Raw genomic sequence first — 23,457 nt, 5'->3', positions numbered from 1 at the left:
CACGATACCAAAATTATTGTTTCGATACCGATACCAAGTCAAGAATTGCGATTCCGATACTTTTTCGATACTTTTCCTGAAAAGGGAGAAACACTCTCAAATATCATTGATGTGCTTTATTTTAAAACTGGGGCAACATTCTTATCATAACACACTAATAAATGAACATATGAACAGCAGATATATTAAACATTTGAACAAAATATGAAATATCAAAATATAAAAAATAAATTAGAGCAATGACACTCAAGGTAAAAAAATAAATAAATTTAGCAGCATTATCTCAGTCATAAGAAACACAAGCGTTACCAGTAATAAACATAAATAACAAATTAAAGCAATGGCATTCAATTTAAAAAAACAAATAAAATGTAGCTGCATTATCTCTTATACTCACAACTGAGTTTAAAAAAACAAATAAAATTTAGCTGCATCATCTCTTATACTCACAACTGAGTTTAAAAAAACAAATACAATTTAGCTGCATCATCTCTTATACTCACAACTGAGTTTAAAAAAACAAATACAATTTAGCTGCAGCATCTCTTATACTCAAAACTGAGTCTCTTAAGAGCATTAGCCCTAGAATGGCCAGCAGATATTCATTTCTTACACTTATTTAAGTTCTTGGCCAAGAACACTAGCATGTCTAAATGTTCTTCAGTCAGCCTGGAACGTCTTGGGCTACAGATATTTCCAGATGTGCTGAAGACTCGCTCTGAAGCACAACTTGATGCTGCAATGCAAAGATAGTTCTTTGCAAAGTGTGCCAGGATGGGCAGTTGTGCCTCATGTTGACTCCACCAGGCCAGGGGATCCTCTGCAGGGCTGATTTCTCTCAATTGTTTGTATTCAAGAAACTCAACATTTAGTCGTCTATCTGTGGGTGTTGCAGGTGTGGGAGAATGGTGCCTCGTTTCAGAATTATCTGCCCCTTTCTTCTCTGTGGTTATGGTGCAGAGCAAACTTTTTAAGTCTCTCTTATTCCTCTTTGGTGCAGCACCTGTTCCTCTAGGGTCCACTGGACTGTGGGGTGGAAGCTGAACGGCCTCAGATTTAAGGAGCAGCTCCCTCTTGATATCCTCCTCCATTGTTACAAAAGTATCTTTAAATCTCGGATCAAGGAACGTAGAGGTGTTTAGGGTCATCTGCAGGTTGTGGTCATCGTACCTTTTCTCAAAATCTCCTCTAATTTTGTTCTTCATTTCTATGGCCAAGGGGCGGTCGCCTTCCTCTTCTATTAGGCAGGCTTTGATTTTCCACATCAGTGGCAGGACTGATGATATGGTGGTTTCTTTCTCTCCACTCAGGGCATCAGTGAAGTCACTGAGTGGAGCCAAGACATCCCTCACTATTTCTATAGTGGTCATGTCTGTGTCTCTGGGCATCAGGTGCCACTTCTTCCGGTCCTCAGCCAGAACCGCAGAGACAGCTTGCTGCTGCTCACAAAATCGTTCCACCATGTCATAGGTGGAACCCCATCGGGTGGGCTCATCATGGATTAATGTATGTTGTGGCAGTTTTAAAGACTTTTGTTTGTCTTTGAACAGTCTAGACATCTTGTTTGATCTGGAGAAGCCTGACACAGTCTTACGGAGCCTGGACAGACAGCTTGCCACACGATCAATATCTATGGCTTTGTTCACTGCCAAATGCAGATTGTGCCCGAAACAGGGTATCCAGGTGTATTCACTGAAAGCTTTGCGGTTGTTTGACGCATTATCTGTTGTCATTCCAGCCATATTGGCCATGTCTAGCCCCCAGGAATCTGTGATAATTTCCTCCAGGGTTTCCTTTAGAGTGTCGGCTGTGTGATCAGAATACAATGCAGAGCACCCTAAACACCAGGACTGCATCTCCCAGGACTGTGTAATGAACTGGAGTGTTACTGCCATGTAAGTGTCCACAGTTCTGCTGGTCCAGAGATCAGTGGTGCAGGAGAAAAATGTATTCGGTGTGTGACTAAGTTGGGCACTGATTATCGCTCTTGTTTCATTGTACATCTTGGGAATTTCATTGTACATGAAAAAATTCCTGGATGGGACGTCATACCTTTTGTCGAGATTTTGCATAAGGTTTCTAAACCCAGCTTTTTCCACTATATAAACTGGCACTTGATCCAGACAGATGAATTCTGCTACTGCCCTGTTAAGCCGTTTTACCTCCTTGGACTCCCTGGGGTACTTGTTGTGCTGCTCAAACATAGCTTGGAGGGTTGGCTGCTGGGTTGGCTGCTGCCTTTGAGGAGTTGCTCTTCCAGAGCCCATAGCTGCAGACCGCTGTAGCAGAAGAAAATGGAAATATTTAAAATATGATGGTGATAAATGTGTCATAACGGAGGACCTAAATAGTTTATGTGTGATAGTAACAATAACTTGTGACTAACTTAACATCTCTATGCAGTGGTAGTGATAATTGCTAACATTCACTTAACCATAACATTACCATTATTCATAGGATATAATGAGTTAACCTAATGTTGTTTAAACTGTGACATGGATTAATATAGGCGTTTCCTGTACTTCAATGTCTGATTTCTTTGATGGTTAACTTTATATTTGAGTCCATAATTTCTTACAAGGCAAAGGTTTCATATAGGCCTACACCTCCTTTGCGTACAGCAGGTTCATGCTCTTTAAATGCTGTAACCCAATACAGGCTAAATAAATCACTGACAAACATGCACATGCTGTGATTTTTATCATATAGGCTAATAAAGGCTATAGATCATTTTAGCTGATGTTTTGTATGCTTTATTTTAGCAGCTTGCGAATTATTTACGTCATCTATGAAAGTTGCGTTTTCAAAGAAAGATGCTGAACTAGCGTTAGGCAGGCTATTGTGGTTAGCCATGAGGATAATGCCCATAGTTAGCCTGCTATTTCTGTAGATAGCCTGGTCAAACTACGGTGGTGCAAAACAGTGACTTGTCACAAAATAAACTATAGCCTTCTCATTTGACTTGTTTTAAGGGCATGAAGTTCATGAACGTGATGATACATGTTATATTTCACATACTAACCTGTCGGTCTTTAAACTCCTTGTGCAACTCGGCGTGCTTGTCGGCCAAGTGTTTCGCCAGGTTCGAGGTGTTGGCTCCCTTAGTTTGCAATTGTTTGTAGCACTTACGACAAACAGGTCTCGACATATCGGTAGCTTTGCCCTCACTGTCAGCAAGGTAGGCAAAGTACCTCCATATCTCACTCCTCGCGTCATCTTTATCAACCAGCCGTGGACCGGCGGCCACAGTATCACTCGCACATGCAGCCATCTCTCTGTAGTGTTTGTTAAATGACAGCAGCAGTGCAGCCTCTTGCTGCGTGCGTGAGGAGAAAAAACACGGACGTCCATAGGGAGGCACTCGAGCGTGCGTTGCACACACCAACATGAAATATGTCTCTTACAAATATGGAACACGGACATTCTAGAAGTATCGATACTAATAAATTTAGGAATCGTGACATTTTTAATTTCCAAGAATCGCGGTGCTTTTGAAGTATCGGTACATCGTGCAACACTAGTCTCTCCATTCATCTCTGCAGCTAATCAGGGATAAGACTGTTCTTATGAGGAAAGCATTTCCTGCTGCAGCAAAACAGAGGCCTTTGTTTTCTGGAGGATCACCCTCTGAGCCGGAGGGAGGGTGCCAATTTCAAGAAGGTAGCTTTGGGTCGTTCAGCAGGAGAGGACTCTTTAAAGTAGAGACTCTACATACTGATATACACCTGAACATCAGCAGGAGAGGACTCTTTAAAGTAGAGACGCTACATACTGATATACACCTGAACATCAGCAGGAGAGGACTCTTTAATGTAGAGACTCTACATACTGATATACACCTGAACATCAGCAGGAGAGGACTCTTTAAAGTAGAGACACTACATACTGATATACACCTGAACATCAGCAGGAGAGGACTCTTTAAAGTAGAGACACTACATACTGATATACACCTGAACATCAGCAGGAGAGGACTCTTTAAAGTAGAGACTCTACATACTGATATACACCTGAACATCAGCAGGAGAGGACTCTTTAAAGTAGAGACACTACATACTGATATACACCTGAACATCAGCAGGAGAGGACTCTTTAAAGTAGAGACTCTACATACTGATATACACCTGAACATCAGCAGGAGAGGACTCTTTAAAGTAGAGACTCTACATACTGATATACACCTGAACATCAACAGGAGAGGACTCTTTAAAGCACTTTTCATGAGCACAGAGACATGATGTTGGAAAGAGAAACAGGAGCTTTAATAATCTGGTACAGTAAGTGAGACAGAAGGCACTGTTTGAAATGTGAATCGTACAAAACAAAAACAACCTTTTTGCATCAAAATGTGTAAAAAAACAAAGTTAAACGTTTCCTTCCAGCTGTTTGAACATGTGTATAATGCTCCCAAAAGTAAAGCTAAACACACCTGTGTGAGGAAATACTGTTTTATAAAGATGGTCTCTTTTTATTTTGAAAATATATCCGTTGATAACCACATGTGATGCTGCTTTACGCTCAGTAGAAATCCTTATAACTTACAATGTTCAGCATACCGAGCTCAGCTGGAGTCTTTAGGAGACGGTTAAACACACACACACACACACACACACACACACACACACACACACACACACACACACACACACACACACACACACACACACTGAGGAGCAGTCTTTAGAGAGTCCTTCAGAGCGCGTCACCGCCGTGCTGAGTGCTGAACTCCTGGAAGTCCTCGGGGATTGTGTCTGAGGAAGTGAGAAGAAGTTTAAGATAAAGTCGAGCGGGGACGATGTGATAATATTCACACCTGAAGTCTTTAAATGCATCGTCATAAGATGTGAATAAGTATTAAATAAGTGGGCTTTTTTGTACCGTTGCAGCGGTATTTCAGATTGGACCAGATGATGTTTTCCTGAGAGAAGCAGAACACTCCGAGTCGTCCTCCCCTCATGGTCGTGTCGATCGTCACTCCAGAGTCCGCCACCAGCTCGGTTCCTTCGTAAAACCGCGCCCTAAAAACAAAAACACAACACATTTAGACTCCGTAGTTTAATTGGACATCCCCCGGACGTCTCTAGCTTCCATCATGTCCTTGCATGAAGTCAAAACGTTGAGTATCTAGCTCGGGTTTTGTCCTACCTGATGTATCCGACCTGCGGGCGGTGCTGCAGGTACCATCTGTACGACACCTTGTCCTTCCAGCCCACGTTCCGGGGGTCTTTCCACAGCAGACGCACCTGATCGTTGGTGTCTCCGGTGTGCCACAGGGAGTTCCTCAGGTGCTCCCCGGGGCCCGACTGAGACTTCACCGCCTGAAGAAGAGAGGAGGAGAGGAGAGTCAGGAGAGAGGCATCGAGTGGAAAAGATCACAGTTTCTTTATGCTGTCGTTCTCTCACCTTGAGCTGGATGCCGGGCTCGGCCACCGCCCTGAACGGCGTCGCCTGCCAGTACGTCTGCTCCGTCTGCTTCCACATCACCACGTAGAACGAGGACGAGTCCTGGTAGCCGAAGATGAAGCCGGCGTAGTCGTCGTCGGTCACCGTGTTCACGTGGAAAGTTCCCTCAAAGTCCACGCCGCTGAACGCAGTGTAGCCTGGAGACAGGAAGTGGAATCAGTTTAGTTTTGAGGTTGGTGACGTTGGGATTTTTTGTGGCAAATCAGAGAGGATCCTTACCGACAGCAAGACCTGGGTCACTGTTCATGGTCTGCACGATTTCCATTCCCTGTGTGAGGAAAAGAGGGATGTTAATGGGGACGTCTGAGCAACTATGCAACTTATATCTGAGGTTTATAACACTTTATTTGCCATGCATTGCAATAGATGCTCCATTTAGACGTCGGATATAGTGTTTTTTTATGCATTTTGCTGCAATTCATTGCTTTTCAGCTCTGAAATCTGTAATAACTGATTATTTTGGGCAACTTGTGGCAACAAATGATCTGTAAACACACCACTTGATAGTAAATCGTTGCTAATTTACCCATTTTCACAAGTTATATAGGAACAGCCACTCTCTTCTAGCTCTGCTTTTGGTCTCCACCAACCCCTGATTGTCTCTATAGAGTGTACATTTTCTGCTTTTCTCCATCACGTTGACTCCATCTCTGTCTTCTGTTTGCTTCTGAGCAGGTAGTAGTAGTGTAGTGTACATTAGGAGAGCTTTTTAGCTAAAAGAAACAATCACTTTAAGAGAACACATTCAAGTAATTATTCTCCAAAGCAGGCAAAGCCTCTCATGTTAGCTGTTATTTGATCCCTTCATGATATAAAGTCTCACCTGGTTCAAAACCACCCAGTTGGGGTCGATCTGAGCGTCGCCCTCGGGGTCCAGCACCACCGTCTGATAGGCCCTGAAGTCGGTCAGCGTCACCTCCGCGTTCTCCGGACAGTTATCGATCCTGTCGATCACTTTGTCCTGGTCGAAGTCCGACTCACACACGTCTCCAACGCCGTCACCTGAGGGACAACGGAGAGGATTCAGGGTTCAATCAGACCGTCTTAAAGTTAGAAAGACGATTCATGATCCAGGATTTAAAATACCTGTGATCCTGTGATGAGGATTTAGACTAAAAGGGGGCAGAAACATCCAAAATATGCAGCTAAAAATCTCTCTGAGATGCTGTTGTTTATTTGGGTGTTTTTTATTGAAGCTCCCTGTGGTTTGCCCCCTGCTGTGTGAGTGTGTTTTCAGAATAGAAATGCTGCTTTATAAAAAGTATCACCCTGGAGTTCTGAAGCACTTGTTTGGATTTTGCTTCGTCTGAAAATACTTATCGGGGTCGTGATGAACAGTTCTGTGAATGAGCTCCAACGAGAAGGGGAGAAACATGTCGCTTTAAAGAGTAAAAGGTGAGGCTCTGAAATATGATCCTGTCAAAATGTTGGTTTTCCACCTCAGTTTTTATAACACATGTTTTAAGGATTATTATCCTTTTTTAGGGAATTAAGACACATTTCTCTGGCCAAACTATTGTTTTTTTATTAGGCATTAACATAAGGATTAGAATAATCATTTAATATATATTAATATTTAAAGGAATTAAAGGAGATTATTCTTCCAAAATGTTGGTTTTTCCACCTCAGTTTTTATAACACATGTTTAAGGGATCATTATTATTATTATTATTATTATTATTATTATTATTATTATTATTATTATTATCATTATTGTTATTATTATTATTATTATTATTATTATTATTATTATTATTATTATTATTATTATTATTATTATTATTATCATTATTATTATTATTATTATTATTATTATTATTATTATTATTATTATTATTATTATTATTATTATTATTATTATTATTATCCTTTTCTGGCCAAACTATTTTACCATGCATTAATAGGCATTATTATAATAATATATAATATATTTTTAAAAGGAATTAATAACTATTTTTTTTTCCACGTCAACATTTTTTACCCCAGAATTTTTCAGGGACTATTTTAATAATATTTAATATATAATAATATTTTATGGAATTAAAGAAGACTATTCTGTGAAAACCTTTTACCAGGAATTCTTGGGAATTATTATTACAATATTGAATAATATTTTCTAAAGGAATTAGGAAAGATTCTGTTTTCACCTTTTTTTAAATATTTGAAGAACATGAGAGGAAACTTTTTGGATCGGATTTTATAAAGGTGGTTTTCCCTCTGGGACTTCGTGTATTTGAGACTCACCGTTGTCGTCGATCTGGTCTGGGTTTGGCACCAGCCTGCAGTTGTCCGGTCCCGGTGGGATGCTGTCGGGGATCCCGTCGTTATCGTCATCATCGTCGCACTCGTCTCCGAGCCCGTCTTTATCCGTGTCCAGCTGAGAGCTGTTGATCACGTATGGGCAGTTGTCCTTCGTGTCCTGGTGCCCGTCACCATCACTGCAGGGGGGAGACATGATGAGATGTCAGTAAAGGATGAAGGAGAAGAAGCAGTCTATATATCTGCAGTAGTGTTGCACGATGTACCGATACTTCAAAAGCACCGCGATTCTTGGAAATTAAAAATGTCACGATTCCTAAATTTATTAGTATCGATACTTCTAGAATGTCCGTGTTCCATATTTGTAAGAGACATATTTCATGTTGGTGTGTGCAACGCACGCTCGAGTGCCTCCCTATGGACGTCCGTGTTTTTTCTCCTCACGCACGCAGCAAGAGGCTGCACTGCTGCTGTCATTTAACAAACACTACAGAGAGATGGCTGCATGTGCGAGTGATACTGTGGCCGCCGGTCCACGGCTGGTTGATAAAGATGACGCGAGGAGTGAGATATGGAGGTACTTTGCCTACCTTGCTGACAGTGAGGGCAAAGCTACCGATATGTCGAGACCTGTTTGTCGTAAGTGCTACAAACAATTGCAAACTAAGGGAGCCAACACCTCGAACCTGGCGAAACACTTGGCCGACAAGCACGCCGAGTTGCACAAGGAGTTTAAAGACCGACAGGTTAGTATGTGAAATATAACATGTATCATCACGTTCATGAACTTCATGCCCTTAAAACAAGTCAAATGAGAAGGCTATAGTTTATTTTGTGACAAGTCACTGTTTTGCACCACCGTAGTTTGACCAGGCTATCTACAGAAATAGCAGGCTAACTATGGGCATTATCCTCATGGCTAACCACAATAGCCTGCCTAACGCTAGTTCAGCATCTTTCTTTGAAAACGCAACTTTCATAGATGACGTAAATAATTCGCAAGCTGCTAAAATAAAGCATACAAAACATCAGCTAAAATGATCTATAGCCTTTATTAGCCTATATGATAAAAATCACAGCATGTGCATGTTTGTCAGTGATGTATTTAGCCTGTATTGGGTTACAGCATTTAAAGAGCATGAACCTGCTGTACGCAAAGGAGGTGTAGGCCTATATGAAACCTTTGCCTTGTAAGAAATTATGGACTCAAATATAAAGTTAACCATCAAAGAAATCAGACATTGAAGTACAGGAAACGCCTATATTAATCCATGTCACAGTTTAAACAACATTAGGTTAACTCATTATATCCTATGAATAATGGTAATGTTATGGTTAAGTGAATGTTAGCAATTATCACTACCACTGCATAGAGATGTTAAGTTAGTCACAAGTTATTGTTACTATCACACATAAACTATTTAGGTCCTCCGTTATGACACATTTATCACCATCATATTTTAAATATTTCCATTTTCTTCTGCTACAGCGGTCTGCAGCTATGGGCTCTGGAAGAGCAACTCCTCAAAGGCAGCAGCCAACCCAGCAGCCAACCCTCCAAGCTATGTTTGAGCAGCACAACAAGTACCCCAGGGAGTCCAAGGAGGTAAAACGGCTTAACAGGGCAGTAGCAGAATTCATCTGTCTGGATCAAGTGCCAGTTTATATAGTGGAAAAAGCTGGGTTTAGAAACCTTATGCAAAATCTCGACAAAAGGTATGACGTCCCATCCAGGAATTTTTTCATGTACAATGAAATTCCCAAGATGTACAATGAAACAAGAGCGATAATCAGTGCCCAACTTAGTCACACACCGAATACATTTTTCTCCTGCACCACTGATCTCTGGACCAGCAGAACTGTGGACACTTACATGGCAGTAACACTCCAGTTCATTACACAGTCCTGGGAGATGCAGTCCTGGTGTTTAGGGTGCTCTGCATTGTATTCTGATCACACAGCCGACACTCTAAAGGAAACCCTGGAGGAAATTATCACAGATTCCTGGGGGCTAGACATGGCCAATATGGCTGGAATGACAACAGATAATGCGTCAAACAACCGCAAAGCTTTCAGTGAATACACCTGGATACCCTGTTTCGGGCACAATCTGCATTTGGCAGTGAACAAAGCCATAGATATTGATCGTGTGGCAAGCTGTCTGTCCAGGCTCCGTAAGACTGTGTCAGGCTTCTCCAGATCAAACAAGATGTCTAGACTGTTCAAAGACAAACAAAAGTCTTTAAAACTGCCACAACATACATTAATCCATGATGAGCCCACCCGATGGGGTTCCACCTATGACATGGTGGAACGATTTTGTGAGCAGCAGCAAGCTGTCTCTGCGGTTCTGGCTGAGGACCGGAAGAAGTGGCACCTGATGCCCAGAGACACAGACATGACCACTATAGAAATAGTGAGGGATGTCTTGGCTCCACTCAGTGACTTCACTGATGCCCTGAGTGGAGAGAAAGAAACCACCATATCATCAGTCCTGCCACTGATGTGGAAAATCAAAGCCTGCCTAATAGAAGAGGAAGGCGACCGCCCCTTGGCCATAGAAATGAAGAACAAAATTAGAGGAGATTTTGAGAAAAGGTACGATGACCACAACCTGCAGATGACCCTAAACACCTCTACGTTCCTTGATCCGAGATTTAAAGATACTTTTGTAACAATGGAGGAGGATATCAAGAGGGAGCTGCTCCTTAAATCTGAGGCCGTTCAGCTTCCACCCCACAGTCCAGTGGACCCTAGAGGAACAGGTGCTGCACCAAAGAGGAATAAGAGAGACTTAAAAAGTTTGCTCTGCACCATAACCACAGAGAAGAAAGGGGCAGATAATTCTGAAACGAGGCACCATTCTCCCACACCTGCAACACCCACAGATAGACGACTAAATGTTGAGTTTCTTGAATACAAACAATTGAGAGAAATCAGCCCTGCAGAGGATCCCCTGGCCTGGTGGAGTCAACATGAGGCACAACTGCCCATCCTGGCACACTTTGCAAAGAACTATCTTTGCATTGCAGCATCAAGTTGTGCTTCAGAGCGAGTCTTCAGCACATCTGGAAATATCTGTAGCCCAAGACGTTCCAGGCTGACTGAAGAACATTTAGACATGCTAGTGTTCTTGGCCAAGAACTTAAATAAGTGTAAGAAATGAATATCTGCTGGCCATTCTAGGGCTAATGCTCTTAAGAGACTCAGTTTTGAGTATAAGAGATGCTGCAGCTAAATTGTATTTGTTTTTTTAAACTCAGTTGTGAGTATAAGAGATGATGCAGCTAAATTTTATTTGTTTTTTTAAACTCAGTTGTGAGTATAAGAGATGATGCAGCTAAATTGTATTTGTTTTTTTAAACTCAGTTGTGAGTATAAGAGATGATGCAGCTAAATTTTATTTGTTTTTTTAAACTCAGTTGTGAGTATAAGAGATAATGCAGCTACATTTTATTTGTTTTTTTAAATTGAATGCCATTGCTTTAATTTGTTATTTATGTTTATTACTGGTAACGCTTGTGTTTCTTATGACTGAGATAATGCTGCTAAATTTATTTATTTTTTTACCTTGAGTGTCATTGCTCTAATTTATTTTTTATATTTTGATATTTCATATTTTGTTCAAATGTTTAATATATCTGCTGTTCATATGTTCATTTATTAGTGTGTTATGATAAGAATGTTGCCCCAGTTTTAAAATAAAGCACATCAATGATATTTGAGAGTGTTTCTCCCTTTTCAGGAAAAGTATCGAAAAAGTATCGGAATCGCAATTCTTGACTTGGTATCGGTATCGAAACAATAATTTTGGTATCGTGACAACACTAATCTGCAGGAACAGAGAGGGTTATTATACCTGTCCTGGTTTGTGTCACAGGAGTCTCCAACCAAGTCGTTGTCGATGTCAGACTGAAAAAGAGAAGAGGTTTTACTGAAAGCCCCGTTATCTCACACATGAAGGACTCAGGTGACTCTTTACTTTAGTAGAACAAAAGATCCTTCATTTCAAATCTTTCTTAAATAAATCTAGGGATGAAATAGGAGCAGGAAGAAGGAAACAACTGAACAGATTTGGATTTATTTTCAGACTTTCTGCCCACGTTATTTGGGTCCCTGGTTAATTTCTGAGTCTGAATCCGACCTGGTTCGGGTTTGGGATGTCGGGGCAGCTGTCGCAGGCGTCTCCCACTCCGTCTCCGTCCCGGTCCAGCTGGTCTCGGTTCTGGACGCGCTGACAGTTATCCAGGAAGTTCTTTAGGCCTGGTGCAAGAAAACAAGAGGACTCAATGTGACTCCTAAACAAGGAATATAGATTATTGGTCTGTACGATAAGTTCAGAGGTAGTAGATGAGAAGATATTTACTGAAGTAGAGCATTTATTTAATTATAGCTTCTAAATAAATTCAACTACAAATGTTTTAATTTAAGTTTTATTTTAATTATAGCTTTTAAAATGAATATGGAATTATTTTACAAGTGTTTTTTTTATTAATTTAGATTTAATTCAAGTTTATTTTTAAATGAATCCAAACATTTTTTAATGACTTTTAAAAATGAATTTAAATTGATTTAATTTAAGCTTTTTTATTAGAGTTTTTTCATTCATTTTATTAGAGATTTTATCGTTCATCTAGAACAGTTTTAATATAAAGTTTATTTTTTAAATTATAATTGATCAAGTGACCGGCAACACTTCCTAAAATGCCCCAAAATCCTGAGTTTCAGATTCTTTAATATGATATATTTGTGAATCACAGTAGGAAATATGTTGTCTGTCCTTTATCTAGAAACACTGATTTAAGTCAATCACGCAATTTCAATTTGATTAACTCATAGAGATCATTTTTACACCCATTTTCCTCGACAGCGTGTAATCTGTACTTCCACCCCTTGGTTGCACTGTTGTATTTCCCATGCATGCGAACAGCGCTCTGTGCTCAGATGCTTTTTGTATTCAGCGCAGGGGGGCAGCAGCAGACCCTCAGAAACACAAAGGTCATGCAGCGGCGATGGAGGAGAAACCCTCTCCTCTCCGGAGGGACTCTGAGCTGCTGTCGCTCCGGGTCAGATTGCAACTGGACGTAATATGTGTATTCAGCAGACGCCTCGGCCTGTTTATGAATCCACTGCATATTGTTAAATCTTCACTTGGGACTTAAATGCACGGAATAAATCCCCACTGTTACTCAAGAGAACTTCTCCCAGCCCTGTTTCTGTAGCATGAGTTATAGGGGTGTGCAGGAGAGCCATAACAGAGGGTGCATTCACTGCGGGTTACATAAGCTTCAGTCAGAGTCAGGGATGTCTCCGTACCGTCTCCGTCCATGTCGTCATCGCAGGCGTCCCCCCGGCCGTCGCTGTCCGTGTCCCTCTGGTCTGGGTTCTCCACGATACGGCAGTTATCGCAGGCGTCTCCGTGGCTGTCCTTATCGCTGTTCCTCTGGTCCAGGTTGGGCTTCAGCGGGCAGTTATCCTGAAGCACACAAAGGACACAAAGGCCTCGTTCAGTCGTGGGACCGAATGGAGATATGTGGAAGGGGACAACCACATAAGATATCCAAAGCTTTAGGATAGGATGCATTTAGCGTTTGGTCGTCGTTCCAACGTATAGGAGGTTTAACCAGCTGGTGAACTGGGGTGGACTAAAAGTAGGACAGCTTCTGGCAGATGGTGCTTAAAGGAAGTATGACTCAACCTGTGGCTGTCAGGTTTGAGCTCTTGAAACGTTAAGACAGTGTAAGGACACAAACTGCTGTGTCTATATTTCATTATTTCCTGACCTTAAACTAAACAAGCGTCTAGAAAATATCACAGGTAAGCTGCAGCCTTCATTTAAAAACCCTTGCACCAACCTGCTCGTTCGGTATGCCGTCCCCGTCTGCGTCGTCGTCACACGTGTCTCCGTGTCCGTCCCGGTCGGCGTCCTCCTGACCCGAGTTGGGAACGAACATGCAGTTATCCTGCAAAGGGATGTAACGGGGGAATGAGTTGCAAGTGGCAAAGAAGAAGAACCAACAAACATGACTTTGAATAAAATCCTGCAGAGAGTTTGCACTTGCCTTTTTGCAGCTGGAGTCTTTGCATTTGAGTTTGTCGTCCGGGTATCCGTCGATGTCTGTGTCCTTCCCACACAGATATCCATTACCAGCCCAGCCAATTCCACACTGAGGTGGTGAGAGACAATGTAAACTGGTTATTATGGAAGGCTGATTCATAGACTAAAGGGTAGACTTATACTTTAAAGCGGGGGAAAAACACTTCTGTAAATCCACTCAAGAATCTTTGCAATTCATCGTTCTTTTCTCTAAAATACCCGATAAAAACGCCCTTAAAATGTTCCGGTTAAATCCAGCGTGACTAACAGGCCAAGATAAGTTTACAATGATATAAAAAGCTGCAAATCCTGTCTTTGCAGCAGCTGAAACCAGACAAATGTTGGTGCTTTTGCTTGAATATGAATGCAATTATTAATGAATTAATTATCTGCTCATGGTTTCAGATCTAGAGGAACGAACACTGCAACTCATGCACCAAGAAAAAAGTGTAATTTATATTGCAATTAAACCCATTTCCGTTCGTGTCTTGTGTGTCTGTATTGGACCACATCCTGGACACGTACCATGCAGTATGCAATACTCATAGATATATGAGTTAAATCCTACCTGACAGGTGACGGAGCCGTCCCTCTCCATTGTGCACAGAGCGTTGATGTCGCAGGGGTTTGTCAGGCTGTTCCCGCAGCTGACCTCCGGCTTGCAGCCCTTCACCTGGTCCCCGGAGAAGCCTGTCTTGCAGCTGCCGCAGTGATACGAGCCCTGAGCAGGAGACAGGTGTCTTTGGGGAGCCCCATGATTGGGATAATTCTCTGTGAAAGTGTTAATGGGATTATTGTCTTACCACAGAGTTGTGACAGACAGAGTTGGCGGCGCAGCCTCCGTTGTTGGGTCCTTTGCACTCGTCGATGTCGTCACAGACCTAAAGGGAAGAATTTAATGTGAAGTCATGCAACGTTTAGTTTTCCAGACAATTTACATTTCTTTGTATAGAAAATACTCTGCTAATTTATAGATTTGAGGGTTGGACCACATGAAATACATAAAATAAGCAGTGAAAAGTGATTATATTTGCTAGTGAGTAATGTGCTTTTGTGCAAAATGCTGTATATAAACCACTCTAGTACTCTTCAGAGAGTAATCCTTTACTATCTGATGATATAATTGCTGTTCTCGATCCCCTTTATATCAGTTTGGATCAACAGATGGATCCCACAAGTATTTTATAGATGCACTTTCTTTAAAGCTACAGCTACTTTATGCATCTTCTTCATTACCTGCTTCCGTTTTTAACCAGAAATGACCGCAGGGGCTTGGTATTTTAACTGTGTGTGTGTGTGTGTGTGTGTGTGTGTGTGTGTGTGTGTGTGTGTGTGTGTGTGTGTGTGTGTGTGCGACCTGTAGACACTTACTGAACCATTGAAGCTGTTTTTTCAGTGTTTGCATGGAGGCAGATGTTTGTCGCTGTTATAGCGCCACAAACGTGCAAGACTCAGTCACTGAACTTCTCAGGTGTGTAGCTATGATCCACATAAGGTCTGAGTTTGTAAATGAATTTGATCCGAGCAACAGAACTAAAAGTAGTGGGGTGATTGTTGGGACAAGGCGCTTTGTTTTTCTATATTTGATCCAGTCTCTTACCTGTTTGTTGGTCTGTGCGTACACGATGCCGACACCCTCAATCGCCAGGCCGGAGTATCCCAGCGGACAGGCGTCGCAGCGGAAACCCGGGGCGGTGTTCACACACTTCACGCCGGGGAAGCAGGGGTTGAACTGGCACTGCAGGAAGGAAAGGAAAGAAGAGAGGAAGGAAGGAAGGAAGGAGGAAATGAGGATGGTAAAAAAGCTGCAAAACGTGTCTCTCTCTCTCAGGGCGGCTTACCAACCAAAGCCTTCAAAGTGACTCATGCTATAAACGTAATGCTAACGGGGTCAGACCTTATGAAGAGGGTGGAGTGCAAAGACTAGAAGACACACACACACACACACACACCCGATGAGCTCCTGTGAAGTTTTATTCCCGTTGTCTCACCTCGTTTCTTGTCACCTCTCGGCTGCCAACGCTTGTTTGAGAGTCAAAATACTCTCATATAAAAAAAGAAATCCCAATTAATCAGGGCCTGGTACGTCTAATTATCTTGTTTTTAGTCCTCTAATTGGGGGATTGGACAATGGGTAGAGGGTGTTGGACCTCCTCTGCTACTGACCTTTACTGGAGGAAAGGGTGAGAATAACAAGCTGTTATGTTTGGTACGGGTTTGTTTGTTTGTCAGCAGGGTTACAGGAAAACTATGGGCCTGATTCTAATGGAAATTGGTGGAAAGGTGACGCATTAGCCAAGGAATAACCCGTTACATTGTGAAGCAGCTCTGAATCACAGGGCAGATATTCATGCTGGAGGACATGGCATGGCCTTGGTGGAGATGTGCGTTCTCTGGAGTGCCTTTTCTAGTTTCCAATGCCTTTTCAATCCCAAACAAGAATATGAATATACTGCTTGTTTGTTATTTGTTAGGATGAATGTCCAGTAGGATTACAAATCTTATCCTCACCGTATATACATTTTTAATATTAAACGGAAAGCATGGCGTGGTTCCCCGTTCCCCGATTGTCTTTCTAGTTTACAATGACTTTATTTATCCAAATATAAGTGTTCAAGAGATTTCAAAAGATAAAATATACAGTACATATGTGTATACATAGGGCCAGACTTACAAATATTAACACAATCCTGCCTTTAATCTGATCAATAAGCTCAAATTCTATTCTGAACTAATTTGGAGCTGCTGGCCTCAAGACATAAAAATGTTGGCATGTTTTAAAAATCCAATAAAAAAACTAATTGTATTTATGTAACACACACACACACACACACACACACACACACACACACACACACACACACACACACACACACACACACACACACACACACACTCCCAGAGCCTTACCTCGTCCACGTCATCACAGTTGAATCCGTCCCCGGTGTATCCGTCGGGACACGGTCCGCACTCCACACCGTCCGCCGTCTCTATGCACCGTACGTCACGGAAACACACACCTGGACCACACCTGGGTTTCACCACCTCGGTCCCCCCCAGACCTTTAAGATATAACACATTTAAATCATCTGACATTTTATTTTGTTGGTTAAAAATAAGGAGAGTTTAATAGAAGTTGTCGTACCGCAGGCCTGACACTCAGAGATGGTGTTTCTGAGGAATGAAGTCTCTTTGACCTGTGGAAAGGTGAAGCATAAATACGTTGTTTGGAGTAAAGCTGTCGGGGGGGGGGGGGGGGGGGGTCAGTGGTGAGGGAACAGGGATCAAGTGGTCTCAGTGGGGCTGTTAGTGTAAGTCACCTGCTGAATGAGGACGTCTTTCAGCTCATTTATCACCTTCGTTAGATCCAGCATTTGGTTGGACAGCTGCTTCGTGTTGACCCCTGAGAGAAAGGCACTGTTTACTAAGAGACACTAAAGAAAGCTGAGAGGATTGGGAGGGGGTCTTTGAGCCGGTTCTCAAGTGACTGAGTAAATGTTTGACTCTCTGTGGAGTTTTAACAACAAGATTCTTACCCAGAGTTTGGACGGAGTCTCTCTGTTGGAAGTGGCAGTCCTGTATTGAAGCTACGTTCTCAAACGTGTCCCCGACCACCAGCTTCAGCTCGTCTAAAGTCTCCTGTTTGAATAAAACATTGGTCAACTTCACGTCACCACCGCTAAGCTAAAGGCGGCTAATGTTGGGCTATAAAGGAACTACAGCACGGTCACATGACTTCACGTCACCACCGCTAAGCTAAAGGTGGCTAATGTTGGGCTATAAAGGAACTCTCGTGAGCTTGCACTAACCCAAAAAAGATCAGAAAAAACATTGATTTCAAGACAAGGGAACCAGAAAGTGCAAAAATGCTGACTCATTTCCTGGGTTTAGGACTCATTCCCGCACCACTCTCTACTGTAAGTGAAGGATCACCTGGTCTCGGGCCAGCATGGTCTTCAGCTCCACCGTGCCGTAGCCTGCAGGTAAGCCCTGGAAGGCGGCGGGTAAATCCCGGACCGTCTCCACCAGCTTGCAGTCCAGATGCAGCTCCACCCCCCCCGGCCCCTGCTGCTGCATCCCCTTCAGGTGGAACAGCAGCCGGTGCTGTTGGCCGTCCGCCAGCACCAGGTTGTTGAAGGTCACCGAGCTCATCCTCTTGTCGCTGCGCAGGTAGCGTAGCACGGCTGAGAGAGGACAGGGGAAGAGATGGAGGGAGATATAAGAAGAGGGAGGGGGAGACATCCAAACAACAAGACTTAGGGAGCTTAAGAAGGTCCCTTAAAGTCCCGGAAGAGTAGAGGAAAGCAGAGCCTCTTCTCTCAGGGCCTCCTACCTCTGTTGAGCTTCCCCATCACGGTGAACTCAAAGTACTTGCTGTTGTCCCGCGGGTTGAACAGGGAGAATAGGGTGGTTCCGGTCTTGGGCTGCAGCTTGAAAGTGGTCAGGATGAAAGCCTCGTTCACACCCTGCTCAGCCAAGCCGCCCTGCAGCAGGTCGGGCAGGCAGTCCGGAGAGGTGAGCAGATCATACACTGTGGAGGGAGGTAAATGCACATGAGTAATGCATGATGGGATGCATGAATGTTTGAGGAGATGAGGATGATGTTGACCCTTTAAGATCAGTCAGTCTGTGCACATTTAGCAGGGAAATCAGGAAAATGTGGATTTCTAAGCAAATCAAGCTGGGCCTTTTTGACATATTTGTACTTTACTTGATTATTTCCATTTAAATATACATTATACTTCGACACCACCATATTTCAAATGCAAATACTGCATACTTTAACACTCACAATCACTTTGTACATAAAAACAGCTGATATGGTATAATGCAGTACTGTTCTACTAACATAAAAAGTACTTCTAGTCTCTAACTCTGGTCCAAATTGACAAAATGCAACACTAAAATGCTCTAATATGTATAAAAAAGAATAATATACCAACCATTATAATGTAATACTGTGAAAAAGATCCATTCTAGTACATACAAAGCACATTTAGCTGGTAATACTGCTTTACTTTATTCTGAAATGAGGAGAAGTACTTGTACTTTGAGTACATTTTGACGCTGATATCTATAGAGCCCTAGTTAGTTGCATGCTGTATTTCTTCATGTATCCTCTCCCAATCTGCTCAGCTGATAAAGTGCTTCCCAGTTCATCCATTCCTCTCACAGGCGGAGGTTTGACAGAGAGCCAGAGGGACGCTGCACACTCATGGCCGGAGTCGTCCTCCTTTTTTAATAAAGTGACTCGGGAGCTGTGCAGACCACGAGAGGATGTGCAGGGAATGTGTAGTCCACCATCTGCACGCATCATGAATACACAAGCAGTCTATAGGGCCCGGAGTCAGAAGGGACTCAAATTGTTCCCAAATGCTGCCAGAGACGGTTTGGTGTCAGCCAAGACTGCAAAGCTTGATCCCCAGATGAACTTTTCTATTAACTCTGTGCTGTGTTTCTGTCCGACACAGGCAGTATACACAAAACCTCCTTGAAATGAAGATGATAAAGGGAGCTATTCTGCTAATTTCCATGTGTGTATCACATGCTTCTAGTGTTCAAAAAGCTCTTTATTTTTCTCATACTGCCTGAAACCAGAGCCCAGTCTGCTCTGATTGGTTACAGCTGGTTGGCTCTGTTGTGATTGGTCAACCGCTTAGAGATGTCCCGCCCCCTTTGCCTATCACCTACAATGTGTTGAAGCCTAGCCATAACAAAGGAGTCCAATGGAGGAATAAAAAGAGGAATTGGCCCCAAAAAATCCTCGATGACTCGTTGAATTCTCGTTCTTTTGCATTTGTGATTCCAAAGATAACTCAGAGAGACAGGTGGTGAAATGTGTAGTCGGCACATTGACTCTTCTTAAGGGCAACTTTGAGTTAGTTGTACTTTAATTGAGTTGTTTCTTTTCTCCTGATTCATCTTGAATGGAATTATCCTAATTTTCTCCAGTACGTTTTATCTGATGTATTTGGTTGCTTTACTAATTATAATTATAGCAGCACGTCTGTCTGTTGCAGTATGAAGAAGAAGTATATGATTTTACAGACAGTCATGCATGAATACAATGTTGTGTTAGTACTTTAAGTGTCTGAAAACTTCCTCCACCACTGAACTCCTGACGCCTCATTCATTTGACTCCAAAACTGAACAAAACATCAGGAGAACCAATGACACGGACAGAGGCCCAGAGTCCTGCACATCATAAATCTTGAGGACTGAGGGCTTTGTGGGGTCAGGGTCCTCTTACACCAGAGATCCTGAGAAACCGCCTCATTTCAGCCCCTGATTAAACTCCCATTTCAAGCCTCATAAAACTAGTTCAGCTGAAGCCGTAGTCCTGTGTCTCCTTAACTCCAGAATATAAATCCATCACGGTCAAGATTTATATATCATGCTTCTGTGTTTTGAAGTACTGTAGGTATTCCACTGTAAAGTATATGAGTATCCAAAGCCATTCAAACTAGCTGCACCTTTACCAGCTCTGAGAACACTTTAATGATCAATCATTATAAAACATATCAGAGATATTATTCTGAAATGGACCAATCAGACAATGACTACTTTTACTGTCGCTACTTTAAGTACATTTAGAGGAGAGTACTTTCTACTTTCACTGGAGGAACATTTAGAATACTTTCACTGAGACAGAGTATTCCTACACTCTGGTACTTCTACTTTACTCAAGTACAAGACCTGAGCTCAAGAACAAGACCTGAGTACTTCTACTTTACTCAAGTACAAGACCTGAGTACTTCTACTTTACTCAAGTACAAGACCTGAGTACTTCTACTTTACTCAAGTACAAGACCTGAGTACTTCTACTTTACTCAAGTACAAGACCTGAGTACTTCTACTTTACTCAAGTACAAGATCTGAGTACTTCTACTTTACTCAAGTACAAGATCTGAGTACTTCTACTTTACTCAAGAACAAGACCTGAGTACTTCTACTTTACTCAAGAACAAGACCTGAGTACTTCTACTTTACTCAAGTACAACACCTGAGTACTTCTACTTTACTCAAGTACAAGACCTGAGTACTTCTACTTTACTCAAGTACAAGATCTGAGTACTTCTACTTTACTCAAGTACAAGATCTGAGTACTTCTACTTTACTCAAGAACAAGACCTGAGTACTTCTACTTTACTCAAGAACAAGACCTGAGTACTTCTACTTTTACTCAAGATCTGAGTACTTCTACTTTACTCAAGAACAAGATCTGAGTACTTCTACTTTACTCAAGTACAAGATCTGAGTACTTCTACTTTTACTCAAGATCTGAGTACTTCTACTTTTACTCAAGTACAAGATCTGAGTACTTCTTGATACTGATGGGTAGCATGGACATTTTCTATTGGTGATCAATAGAAACCTTGTTGTTTACAAACTACAAATCTATTATTTATGTTTTCAAATATTTTGTAATCTGAATCTGAAATGTGAAAAGCCACCAAGCAAATAAAATGAAGTCAGGCTACAGTGTTCGCCTCGCAGCATTACATGGAGTACACTCACTCAGTTAAATGTTCTCAGTTTCTTTCCACCACTGGACGTACTGAATTAAACATCAACCGGTAATGACTGAGGAAAAACATCAGCAGCAGCCAATTAACATCAATTAATTAAAGAGCAGTCTGCCAAACGGGAGCCGAGATCCACTGAAGATCTAAAATCTCACTTTCATTTGCATTTATTTTTACTTTGAGATGAAAACGTCTCCAATAACCGTTCAGTTTTGCCATTTGGTGGAAGCAGAAACAAGCTGTGATCCTCATTATTGAAGTTAACATGACAGATTTTACCTCCAATAATTACAGAGACTTTTTGGGGGAGTCTCTCTTCCATTTGTTGCTCTGAGTTTGGTCTCCACCTCCTCAGGGAAACTTCCGCCTCTAGATGCTTCACTATGTTCCCTACCCACTCTCTCACTGTGTCTGTCTGATGTTCACAGTGATCAGGATGTCGTGTACGAAGACTTTTTCCGCCATAAGAGCGGTGAAAGCGAACCAAAACAGTGAAGAAGTTGAACAAAGAGCTGAAAGTAAAAAGCTTTTCTCAGAGGAAGGCTGATAATCCTCTGCAGGCTTATCACTGAATGCACCTCTTTTCACCGTGTGGTTATAGAAATATGGATTACGTCTGATCCAAAGGGGGGCCCTGTCTTATCTTTGTGCGCAGAGTATGAACTGAGTTTCCTTTAATTCCAGCTCCAGGTATTCATATTGCTCAATAACCCTCTACAGAGACGGAGGCTGCGATATTCAACGTACTGCTGTTCTACATCGCTCCCGCTCCTTTTGAGTCATGCATACAATGAGTCATTTGCAAACGGGGGAAATGATAGATGATGAACTCCATTACTCTGGACTTGTTTTATAAACACCAGCAGGCCTCCGTAGCCCAGAGTCTGCAGAGATTAATGGCTGCCTGAAAGGAATTCCATTTATCACAGGAGAGCTGATAAACCCTCAACTCCACAACTGTTCCTACATGCAGCCGGTTCGTGTGCGACCTTGAGCCAAATGTGCGTGAGAGTTTTGTGCGACTTGAAGTGCAATATTGCCCCCAGATCATCCCTGATTATTCCCATGTGTGTGACCCAGCTGGGACATTGTTTCAACTAATGCGAGCCAGGACGCCGGGCCTCAGTAATCACACAGCTCTGTCTGTGAAGCACGGTGGCTTTACTCCACAGAAAATGCATTAAACTGCTCCATATCTTCCCGAACTGACGGGGATATTTAGCATTTTATTCAGTGAGTATCATACACCCTGTCTAATCCTTTGTGTGCCTTGGCTCTGCATATGATATTCTCTTTCACAGCGCTCTGCTTTATCCATTATGCATCAAAACTCATACAGTGTGTAAGAATCCCCAGTGGAGTGGAGCCATTAAATCTTATTTGACAGATAATGAAAATGGAGGATTACATCACAGGCAGGTTGTCAGAAAAAGTGCAAATTAAATCAGAGACATCTTCCTCCTCGTGCGTGTGAAGAAATTCAAACCGACAAGCTCTTTAAAAAGATTCTTCGATCAGTGACACGTTTTGTTCAGACGTTTGAGTCATTTATGCAACTTACCCAAAGCCTGGGCTTCCACATGTAGGCTGAGGTTTAATAGCAGATGTGAGGCCAGAATCAGGGCTGTCCAGAGACCCATTTTGTCCTTCGTTAGCTGGTCCCAGATCAGCAGTTTCTCTGTAGTGACTGATGGCGTTTTCCTCCTTTTGTGAATCAGAAGTCAGACATGGTAAGCCGGGTGGAAGCTGCTGCTGTCTGTCTTTGTCTGAATGGCGTGTGTGGATGTTAAGATCACAGGAGTCTTGCTGAGGGCGGAGCATGAGGGCCACAACCTGCTTTTTAAAAAGCCTCCTCAGACGGCCCCATGTAGAGAAGGAGTGACCTGAAGGAGCTCTCTGCATTGGCTCCTTCTGCTGCTACCGATTCCCACAGGCTCTTACACAAATGTGCTGTACGTGAGAAGCTAATGATCCAGAGTGGGAACTCATGTTTGGCTCACTCGAATAATCGTGATCCCGGGAATATTTTTAGACTCTTGAGTTCATGCTTGAGGTGAATTCCCCCCTTCAGACGTTGAGTATTTGTTTGAGAATGTCTGAGACACGGGGAGA

The 23,457-nt window shown here is 42.4% G+C and overlaps 3 protein-coding genes across 4 annotated transcripts; 1 reads left to right on the top strand and 2 right to left on the bottom strand.

Annotated features, from left to right (window-relative positions):
• Window positions 1-101: 101 nt before the first annotated feature.
• Window positions 102-3,516, bottom strand: LOC134868262 (E3 SUMO-protein ligase ZBED1-like). Its single transcript, XM_063889259.1, has 2 exons — window positions 3,023-3,516; window positions 102-2,279 (listed from the first exon to the last, which is right to left on the bottom strand). The coding sequence occupies exons 1-2, from the start codon at window positions 3,386-3,388 to the stop codon at window positions 603-605; spliced, it is 2,043 nt and encodes a 680-aa protein (XP_063745329.1). The 5' UTR covers window positions 3,389-3,516; the 3' UTR covers window positions 102-602.
• Window positions 3,517-4,238: 722 nt separating this feature from the next.
• thbs4b (thrombospondin 4b) lies at window positions 4,239-23,145 on the bottom strand. Of its 2 annotated transcripts, XM_063889257.1 has the most exons (22): window positions 22,907-23,145; window positions 18,153-18,350; window positions 17,753-18,003; window positions 17,356-17,458; window positions 17,140-17,222; window positions 16,965-17,016; window positions 16,730-16,881; window positions 15,420-15,557; window positions 14,623-14,700; window positions 14,388-14,540; window positions 13,785-13,889; window positions 13,578-13,685; window positions 13,039-13,198; window positions 11,867-11,985; window positions 11,582-11,634; window positions 7,708-7,901; window positions 6,287-6,465; window positions 5,683-5,731; window positions 5,404-5,600; window positions 5,146-5,318; window positions 4,879-5,018; window positions 4,239-4,751 (listed from the first exon to the last, which is right to left on the bottom strand). In XM_063889257.1, the coding sequence occupies exons 1-22, from the start codon at window positions 22,983-22,985 to the stop codon at window positions 4,693-4,695; spliced, it is 2,823 nt and encodes a 940-aa protein (XP_063745327.1). In that variant the 5' UTR covers window positions 22,986-23,145; the 3' UTR covers window positions 4,239-4,692. The 2 variants fall into 2 exon arrangements, with proteins under 2 accessions (XP_063745327.1, XP_063745326.1); XM_063889256.1 differs by having other exon boundaries at window positions 13,578-13,889.
• LOC134868261 (E3 SUMO-protein ligase ZBED1-like) lies at window positions 7,971-11,442 on the top strand. The gene is made up of 2 exons (XM_063889258.1): window positions 7,971-8,468; window positions 9,212-11,442. The coding sequence occupies exons 1-2, from the start codon at window positions 8,103-8,105 to the stop codon at window positions 10,886-10,888; spliced, it is 2,043 nt and encodes a 680-aa protein (XP_063745328.1). The 5' UTR covers window positions 7,971-8,102; the 3' UTR covers window positions 10,889-11,442.
• Window positions 23,146-23,457: the final 312 nt, after the last annotated feature.

This window comes from Eleginops maclovinus, chromosome 8 (assembly GCF_036324505.1).
Source record: "Eleginops maclovinus isolate JMC-PN-2008 ecotype Puerto Natales chromosome 8, JC_Emac_rtc_rv5, whole genome shotgun sequence".
Taxonomy (NCBI): Eukaryota; Metazoa; Chordata; class Actinopteri; order Perciformes; family Eleginopidae; genus Eleginops; species Eleginops maclovinus.
This window is presented reverse-complemented; position numbering and strand designations above follow the sequence as displayed.

Bases quoted from the DNA above. Each gene is read 5' to 3' on its own strand.
- LOC134868262 (XM_063889259.1), bottom strand. From the start codon at position 3,388: ATGTTGGTGTGTGCAACGCACGCTCGAGTGCCTCCCTATGGACGTCCG. The intron at 2,280-3,022 runs GTTAGTATGTGA...CTTCTGCTACAG, and splicing joins AGGAGTTTAAAGACCGACAG to CGGTCTGCAGCTATGGGCTC.
- LOC134868261 (XM_063889258.1), top strand. From the start codon at position 8,103: ATGTTGGTGTGTGCAACGCACGCTCGAGTGCCTCCCTATGGACGTCCG. The intron at 8,469-9,211 runs GTTAGTATGTGA...CTTCTGCTACAG, and splicing joins AGGAGTTTAAAGACCGACAG to CGGTCTGCAGCTATGGGCTC.
- thbs4b (XM_063889256.1), bottom strand. From the start codon at position 22,985: ATGGGTCTCTGGACAGCCCTGATTCTGGCCTCACATCTGCTATTAAAC. The intron at 15,558-16,729 runs GTAAGGCTCTGG...TCCTTCCTGCAG, and splicing joins ACTGTGATGACGTGGACGAG to TGCCAGTTCAACCCCTGCTT. The intron at 5,732-6,286 runs GTGAGACTTTAT...TTCCTCACACAG, and splicing joins ACTGGGTGGTTTTGAACCAG to GGAATGGAAATCGTGCAGAC.